Source organism: Colobus angolensis, unplaced genomic scaffold, assembly GCF_000951035.1.
Source record: "Colobus angolensis palliatus isolate OR3802 unplaced genomic scaffold, Cang.pa_1.0 Scaffold87, whole genome shotgun sequence".
Lineage (NCBI taxonomy): Eukaryota > Metazoa > Chordata > Mammalia > Primates > Cercopithecidae > Colobus > Colobus angolensis.
In genome coordinates, this window is record NW_012122598.1 from 770,287 (window position 1) to 779,107 (window position 8,821).

The window sequence follows — 8,821 nt, forward strand, 5'->3', positions numbered from 1 at the left end:
TGGGCTTGGTGATAGTCTTACCCCAGAGTGGAGGCCCAAAGGGTTCAGAGGCTTCAGCTGAAGGCCCTAGGATCTAGGGTGCTTTGGGACTTCATGTCAGAGGCCTCTGGTAGATTGGCTTCACTGTAGGAGATAAGTTAAGGCGACAGAGTTGGATGTTCATGGTATGATGGACCAAGGCAGGAGTCCAGGTTCAGATACCAGATCTGCTATTAACTCATGGTGTGACGTTGGGCAAACCACTTCTATGTTCTGTAAAATGGGAGCATTGGGCCAGTTATCGATCACGTCCCTTTCAGTGCTATGAAGATTGGGCTAAGAGAGAAACAGAAGACTGAGGCTCAGAGCCCTCAGGCATATTAAGGGATAGAAATGGTCTGGGGACCTTGGTTCAACACAGATATCTGTGTCGGGGGAATGCTGGACATGAGCTTGCGCTAGGGCTCCCAGCTCACCCCAGTCTGCCTCCACAGATGGACCCTGTACAGAAGGCTGTGCTCTCCCACACTTTTGGGGGACCCTTGCTCAAGACCAAGCGCCCCGTCATTTCCTGTAATGTCTGTCAAATCCGCTTCAATTCTCAGGTAAGAAGCCAAGCTGCTCATCTACCCAATGGGTGGGGCAGGGGCAGCAGGGGACCTTGAGGGAGGGCAGAGGCTGGGTAAGAAGGCTTACTCTGGGTGAGGGACAGGGATTAAGGGGATAGTAGGCAAAGAGCAGGGAATAGGGATACTGCAGGAGAGGCAGAGTCTTATGGAAGGCACTGGAGAGGGACAAGAAATTGCTGTGTATTTTGACATGAAGTAGATCAGTCCTCTAACATTGATCCCTCCCTCTCTTGAGACTTGGGCATCCCTGGTTCAGAGCTTCTTGGAACACAGGTGGCCATCAGTGTCTGAGCAGGAGTGTGGCCTCTGGCCCCCTGGTTCTTGGACACGGGGCAGAGTTAGGTCATTGGCTCCCCCACAGAGCCTCTGTCCTCTTTGGCCTCTGCTAAACTCCCTGGCCCACCCACTTCCCTCTAACTTTCTGGCTTCCTTCTCTCTCCACCCTATTTCCACTCTCCTCCTCCCTCCAAATCACACACAAGGCCTGGCCCCTACTCTTATCCCATGGGGCTTTCCCCTGGGGAGAAGCTACCTAAAACCCAAAACCCAAATGTCCAGCCTCCCAGATTTCCTCCCTCTGAGGCTCCACTGGGACTCTGTGGAGTGTGTGTGGGTCTAGAGGGGACTCTGTGGGGTGCAGGTCCTGAGAGCTTTTGGAGAAAAACAGAGAGCCTCATTCTGCTGAGTACGGGAAAATAAAAGCATGTTCTGTTTCTCTACCCAGTACACAGAGACACACACACTCTCTCTCTCCCTCTCTCTCTCTCTCTCTCTCTCTGTCTCTCTCTCTCTCTCTCTTTCTCCATACTACTGAGCTCTGCACACCGCTACCCTACCCCTAGGCTGTCAATCTTCTTTTCCTGCCTATCCACACCTTTTATTTCTGCCCTTGTCTGGGTGACCCTGTGCCTCCAGGATTGTACATTCTTAGCGGGGGTATATGTGGGAGTGCAGCAGGGTGGGGAGGGGAAGGCAGGACTAACCCAGCATTAGGCCTGTCCTTTAGCTTGGACCCCAGGCATCCTGTCTATCAACCCTGGCTCCACTCACTGGTGGATGGTGGAAGACTAGAGGGGCAGGCAGCCAACAGCGGATAGCCCTTCCCTCTTTTTGCCCTCCCCTCCCCTCCCCCATCAAATGGTTCTGTTTTGACAGCTGTCTCCACTGCTGTTTCTGTCCCCAGAGCTGAGCTTGGGGCCAGGGTCCTCCAGCGTGTCCACAGAGACTTCAGGGAAAATGAGACCGAGGGTGGAGTAGTCAGGACGGAGCCCAGGCATCAGGGATCCTGGGACTTCCAGCCTCAGGGTGAAAGCAGCAAAGGCTGGATCCTAGGGGCAGAGGACTTGGGCACATGACCTTGGGATCTAAGAGGATGCTGACTGACTGGATCGCTAGGCCTCTCCCAATTTGTAACTCTTCCATAGGTTTGTGGTCCCCCTCTCTCTACCAGGACTAATTGGGGGGTCTGGGTCAGCAGCCAGGCCCTGGGTGTGGTAGTAGGGTGGAGTCTGAACTAGGTGGGGGCCTAGGTTCCCAGGGACTCAAGCTTGAGAAGCTAGTCTGAGCCCCAGGAATAACCGGGACTTATTGGCATGGGGCTTTATATCTCATTGGTGTACAGAAAAATTAACTGCAGCCTGCTGAGATCACCCCAGGACTTGAGGGAGCTCTGTGGGGAGATCCGTCAGATGAAAGGTGGTCTCAGATTCCATTTTCTTCCTCCACCCCTAAAGAGCCAGGCTGAGGCCCACTACAAGGGTAACCGCCACGCCCGACGAGTCAAAGGCATTGAGGCCGCCAAGACCAGAGGCAGGGAGCCTGGCACCCGAGAACCTGGAGACCCAGCGCCCCCAGGCAGCACCCCGACAAATGGCGACGGTGTAGCACCCCGTCCAGGTGTGTCTGAATCCCCCCATATTCTTCAACTGATCTCTGTCTTCTCTCTTCTCTCCCCCTTTCCCAGAACTCTCCTCTGCTTCCATCTCTCTCTTCCTCAGTCCCCACCCCCACCCAAGGTGAGTCCTGGAGCCAAGCACAGTGATGTAAAATTTCCATCCTGTCACCCTTACCCCCACCACAGCTCCTCTCAACAGAGTCCCCACTGTCTGTCCTCCCCACAGCCCAGTGACTCAGAGAGGGGCTAGGGTGAGGCCACCTGGCAAACATCCCCAAGAAAAAGAGAACCATCAAATCCAGAGAGAGGCCTTTTCATCTTAGGGAGAGGTGCAGGGAAGGGAATCAGAATACCTGAGTTCCTGCCCTACTGGGCTCCCCTCAGGGAAGACAGAGAGTGCAAGAAACCTAGGAAACTCCCTGGATGATGTTGGGTAGTAGATCTTTTGACCTCCCTAGTCAGAGGTGTGTTTGTTTGTTTGTTTGTTTGTTTGTTTGTTTGTTTGTTTCTGGGAAATAGAGGAGTGAGACTAAGATCTTTGAGGTCTTTTCCAAGTTTACAAGATTCCTTTTTCCTCATGGCTGCTGACCATCCTCAGCCATACTTCCAGCCAAGAAACTGGAACAGGAATATTGAGATAGCAAGATATGAGCCACCCCCATCCTGGGATTACCACATCAGATGTCAATCATGGCCAATTCCAGAGAGACCTAACATCTCCATCCTCATCCTTGCCTAGCCTTCCTGCCCTACCCTAAGAAGAATGAGAAACAAACATCTGTACTACCAGATTGGAAACTAGGCCCCCATTCTCAGTAAACACACACACAGACACACAGACACACAGACACACACACACACACACACACACACACACACAAAACCCCCTCGGGGATGCACAGAGAGAGTGAGTGGGCAGGTGGGCAGGTGGGGGAACTGAGTTCTGTTTTTTGTTTTTTGTTTGTTTGTTTTTTGAGATGGAGTCTCACTCTGTCTCCCAGGCTGGAGTGCAGTGACACAATCTCAGCTCACTGCAATCTCTACCTCTTGGGCTCAAGCGATTCTCCTGCCTCAGCCTCCTGAGTAGCTGGGATTACAGGCACCTGCCACCTCGCCCGGGTAATTTTTGTATTTTTAGTATAGAAAGGGTTTCACCATATTGCCCAGGCTGGTCTCAAACTCCTGACCTCAAGTGATCCACCCACCTCCGCCTCCCAAAGTGCTAGGATCACAGGTGTGAGCCACCGTCCCGGCCATGGGAAGCTGAGTTCTAATTGTACTTTGGCTGCTTCTTAGCCTGATCATCTTGGGTTAGTTTGTTAACATCTCTGTAAAATGGAGAGGAAGAGAATGATGATGACGGTGATGATGGTGATAGCTAACATTTCTTGAACAGCACTTCACACATATTACCTCATTTAGTTCCTACAGTATCTGAGGATACAGGCAGGATAACTATGCCTGCCCTGCTTTATAAACCATGAAGTCCTGTCCAGACTGAGATGTGGATGTGCTGTCTGGATTGGGATGGAGGGGAAGAATGTCAGAAAAAAGTAAGAGAAATAAGGGGAAGGACATAGAATGAACAAGCAAATGGGTACCTGGAGGGGTGAGGAGTTCCCCTCCCACAAGCTCCCCACCCCCACTGCCAGCCTCACCATGACCCGGAAACTGGATCAGCTGCTGGAGCAAGAATGGGAGTGCTAGAGTTTCCCCTGTACAGAGGCCAGAACCCAGCACTGAGGCCTAGGGCCTGTGCATCTTTAATCAAACCATGAATTATAGAGCAGCCTGCATCCCTGTTTCTTCCCTCTCCGGTTCTGCTGTTTCTGTTTCCCTTTTGCCATGCCTGTGTTTATCTCTCCAGACCTTTCCTCACCCTGCCTCTGCCCCTTCCTAGGGCTCTTTCGTGTACTTCCCGGGGGCTGGGCAAGACTCCGGGAAGGGGCTGTCCTGGCAGGAAGCCCAGACTGGCTGGCAAGCCACTGAGGGCTATATCCTTGTTCCATGCCTCTCCCCCTGGCTGCGCTTGCTGCCAGCTTCACCCTGAAGGTAGGCTGGTGAGGCTGGACCCCTTGGCCATTCCCAGCTAATGGAGAATGAGCCAAGCATTGGAGTTTCACACCCAGCCTGCAGCAGCTGGACCACATCTGGCTCTGGACCAGGGCATGAGAGCATGCATGTTGTAACAGGGTGGGGACTCCTGGTCCCTTGCCCTCCAGGAAATCGGTGGGTGGGGGGGTCTCTTCCACATGAAGAGTCTTCTCCAAGAGCCATCTAGGGTGATCCCCATGTTTCTCCCCCAACAACAGTTTCCATGGAGAATGGACTGGGGCCAGCCCCAGGATCCCCAGAGAAACAGCCTGGCTCCCCATCCCCTCCCAGCATTCCGGAGACTGGTCAGGGTGTAACCAAGGGTGAAGGGGGGACTCCAGCCCCAGCTTCCTTGCCTGGGGGTAGCAAGGAAGAGGAGGAGAAAGCCAAGCGGCTGCTCTACTGTGCTCTGTGCAAGGTGGCTGTGAACTCCCTGTCCCAGCTTGAGGCACATAACAAAGGTATGGACTCCCCTGCCCCCACCCAGACTCTCCTGTCCTCAGGCCACCCCTGCCTCCACATCCTAATGCTCCTGGCTTCCAACATCCCTAGACCATCTAAGACCTATCAGCCTGTCTGCCTATCTCCTTTTCCAGCCCTCTCCCCGGTTCCTTAGCCCTTTACTTCCTCAGCTCCCCCTTCTACCTTACTCCTTTACCTATGACTCTCTCCTGACCCACCTGTTTGGGAGGGTCCCAAGGAGCTCGGAAAGAAGCCACACTGCGCCCACCCCTTCCCCCTCATATTGTAACTGGGAATGTGCAGATCTGAGGCCCGGTAGGCCTGGATAATTTTTCTTCCACCCCTTACCTCCTGCCCTCTCTGGGCTCCAGGTACTAAGCACAAGACAATACTGGAGGCCCGAAGTGGGCTGGGGCCCATCAAAGCTTACCCTCGGCTGGGGCCTCCCACCCCGGGGGAACCAGAGGCTCCTGCCCAGGACCGAACTTTCCACTGTGAGATCTGCAATGTCAAGGTCAACTCGGAGGTCCAACTGAAACAGGTGGGTCTAAGGCCCTTCCCAGAAATTCTGGGAAGCTCCACCCTCTAAGTGGGGAAGGAGAGCCAGGAGCTTGAGTAAAGACCTTTCTTCAGGGTGTTCCCCAGGGGGCCACATGGGAGGGGCTCGGTGCTTGGAGCTTGATTATACCCCCTTGCTGTTGCCCCTTTCCGGGAGCTCACAGCCCCCTACCCACCGGTCTCTGCAGCACATCTCCAGCCGGCGGCACCGAGACGGAGTGGCCGGGAAGCCCAACCCACTACTGAGCCGTCACAAGAAGTCTAGGGGCGCCGGGGAGCTGGCGGTGAGGCCTGGATGCTGGGGAATTCGGCAATGGGAGGGCGCGGGCGGGGAGGAGAGAGGGACGCGGGCTTTGCCCAGGGAGAGGTGGGGTTTGCAGGACCGCCGGGTGACTTCTCTCTTCCTCCGCCTTTCGCCCGCTTCAGGGCACGCTGACTTTCTCCAAGGAGCTGCCCAAGTCCCTGGCGGGCGGCCTGCTCCCCAGCCCCCTGGCGGTGGCTGCAGTGATGGCAGCGGCAGCAGGCTCGCCGCTGTCCCTGCGCCCGGCTCCAGCCGCACCTCTTCTCCAGGGACCGCCGATCACTCACCCTCTGCTTCACCCGGCCCCCGGACCCATCCGAACTGCGCACGGACCCATCCTCTTCTCCCCCTACTGACCTCAACCCTGAACCCCTCCCATTCAACTCCCCACCTCCAGCCGGAACCCAGGCCTCCGGGCTCCCAGCCCGCTCCTCCTCCCGGCACTCCCTAAATGATCTCTCCTTCCCCCCCCACCCCGAGATACGGGGTTCCAGGAAAGGGGAGGGGTAGCGGGGGAGGGGGGCTTCAGAAGGGGGGGAACACCCCAGATCTCAGGGAACCCCGCCCCCTGCCTTTCCCTCTCCCCTAGAAAAGGGGGGGCCGTCTCACCCCCGAGCCCCCTTGGAGACACCCCCCCTCCCAAAAGCCATGTCCATCCAGCCCTTCCCCCCAAACCTAGCACAAAACGGGGTTCACAAGCCATGGTGGGGGTCCGGGGGGACAGAAATGGATTTTCTTGGCAATAAGCGGACTCTGGGACTCCGGCCCCCTACCCCAAACTGAAGCGCTTCCGTGAACACCCCCGTCCTCCGTAGGGGGAGCGGAGCAGGCGGGATCCTGGGTCCCTCATAAGCACTTTGGTTTTACCGCCTGCAACCTCACTGTGCCCGCCCCGCACCATGCCCCAGCCCCAGGTCTAGCAGGGCCCATTGCAGGGGGCAGCACTTGGGGGCATCTCCGGCACTTGGGTGGGACCAAGGAGATGCCACCATAGACCTTTCCCTCGCCTTCTTCCTCCCTAGTCCGGGTTCCATTCTTTTCACCAGCACCCATCGCCCAAGGGGTACCGAGGGGGGCAAGGGGTGTCCAGTCCAAGCCCACCCCCGCCTCGCCTTCCGCAAAACTGTGAGCAAAAAGCAATAGAAGCCTCGCCCCCGCCCCTCCCCTTCCGCAGAATTCGCAGAGTCTGTAGCCTCCCCGGTCCCAGTTCCTAGACCTTATGGCTGTCCCCTCCCACCAGTCACCTCCACTGCACAACCCGGGCGGGGGTGTGACACCCCGCCCCCGCCCCCGACTCCGTGGTTTCCGTATCGTCAACCCTTCAGCCGCCGACCCGGGAGGGGTCCGGCCTACACTGGTCTTCCCCTTCCCATCAACTCTTTCTGCTTGACAATGTAGCAACCCCGGCCCCCCACCCACGGTCCTCCCCTTTTTGCTCTCCCTGACAATAAAGTCTGAATTTGTTCTGCCCTCCGCCCCTGGACTCAGACTCTGTATTTGCCCGCTGTTTTTGGGAGCAATTCTATCGGGAAATGTATCTTTATGGGACCGGCACAGAGAGAGGAAAAGGCGCGAGAAGGAGGAGGAAAAAGGAAATCGGGGGTGGGGGAAGGCAAAATATGAGGCTTGTGCAAAGTGAGCAGAGGCTCACCATCCCACCCACCCCCACTTTCGTCCAGCTCGTGTAAACTTGGCCTGGGGGATCATTTCGAGTCCAAGTCTGGGACTGCAGCTGCAGCTGTTGAGAATTTGCCACAACTCCACAAGGCGGCGCCAACGACCCGGAAAAGGAGGCTAAGCCGCTCCTGTGATGTGTCTCGAGATTCCACGCAGATGGGTCTAGACTCAGTCTCAGACAAAGAAAAGAATCCAGGCTTTTGTGTGTCTGGTGGGAAACCCACGCCAGCGAGACTCAAGGCACAGGAAGAAAGAGGGGCAGAGACTGGGGATCTGAGCTCTAGGCTCTGGCCCCACATATATAGTGACCTTGAGTCAGTCCTTGCCCTCTCTGCACCTCAGTGTCGCAGTCTTCAAAATGAGGAGACTTGAGTCTTTTAAAGGTTCATTAAGATCTCGTGTGTCCAAGACTGAAGAACTGGACTGTGCCATTTACAGATATACTAGAATACCTTCTCAACTGGCCCCTTAAATGGTCTGTGAGACAAGGAAACACTGTTCAGCTGTCTCTCACATGGTGTGTGAGGAAAATGGTCTCTCCGTTATCCTCAAAATTTGGATCAACCATACACTCTCAAGAGCAGCCAGTAATCCTGACCCCCTCTATCCCTACTGAGTGGCAGGAAGTTCAAACAAAAAGCCCAAACCAAAACCCAGAATCTATGTGAGGTCCTCCTGACTTTCATCTCTGCTCACTTCCCCCTCTCTACCCACTTCCCAGTCTTGCAGAAGAAAGGAGAAGGGAAGTTGGGATGATGTCTGTTACACAGGAAGAAGAGGGGAATGGGGGCCTCCTGGGTTTGTCAACTGTGAAGTTGAAAGGTGGGTGTTCACTGTGGGTTCAGAATTGGAACCCAATAAGGAGTGTTTTGGTGTTTGTTTTCATGTTTGTTTTCAGGTAAATCTAGCTTTAAAAGGGTTGGGAGGATTCAGAAGGATGAGGAACAAGAGAGGCCCTATAGAAGAGTGGGTAAAGAAAAGCAGGGACTGGGTCACACGTGGGGAAGGAGATAGGGACTGGAAGAAACTGGGATTAGAGAGTCTGGGATACTAGCATACCCCACAAGTACCTCAAGTCTGCTAGTTTAAAACTGAATTCATTATTTACCCCTTTCCCTAAGCCTGCTCCTCCTCCCACATTTCCTTTTTTTTTTTTTTTTTCTGAGGCAGAGTCTCGCTCTGTCGCCCAAGCTGGAGTGCAGTGGCGCGATCTCGGCTCATTGCAAG

At 55.1% G+C, this 8,821-nt stretch overlaps 1 protein-coding gene across 4 annotated transcripts in view; it reads left to right on the forward strand.

Annotated features, from left to right (window-relative positions):
- Nucleotides 1–7,393, forward strand: part of ZNF385A (zinc finger protein 385A) — a 23,169-nt gene extending 15,776 nt beyond the window's left edge. For 3 of the 4 annotated variants that reach the window (XM_011930443.1, XM_011930444.1, XM_011930445.1), the window contains 6 exons: nucleotides 474–584; nucleotides 2,342–2,504; nucleotides 4,815–5,057; nucleotides 5,430–5,599; nucleotides 5,805–5,900; nucleotides 6,043–7,393. In XM_011930443.1, the coding sequence (XP_011785833.1) occupies nucleotides 474–584; nucleotides 2,342–2,504; nucleotides 4,815–5,057; nucleotides 5,430–5,599; nucleotides 5,805–5,900; nucleotides 6,043–6,273 (1,014 nt within the window). In that variant the 3' untranslated portion in view covers nucleotides 6,274–7,393. The remainder of the gene's footprint in view (nucleotides 1–473; nucleotides 585–2,341; nucleotides 2,505–4,814; nucleotides 5,058–5,429; nucleotides 5,600–5,804; nucleotides 5,901–6,042) is intronic. The other variant, XM_011930446.1, reaches the window with a different exon arrangement.
- Nucleotides 7,394–8,821: the final 1,428 nt, after the last annotated feature.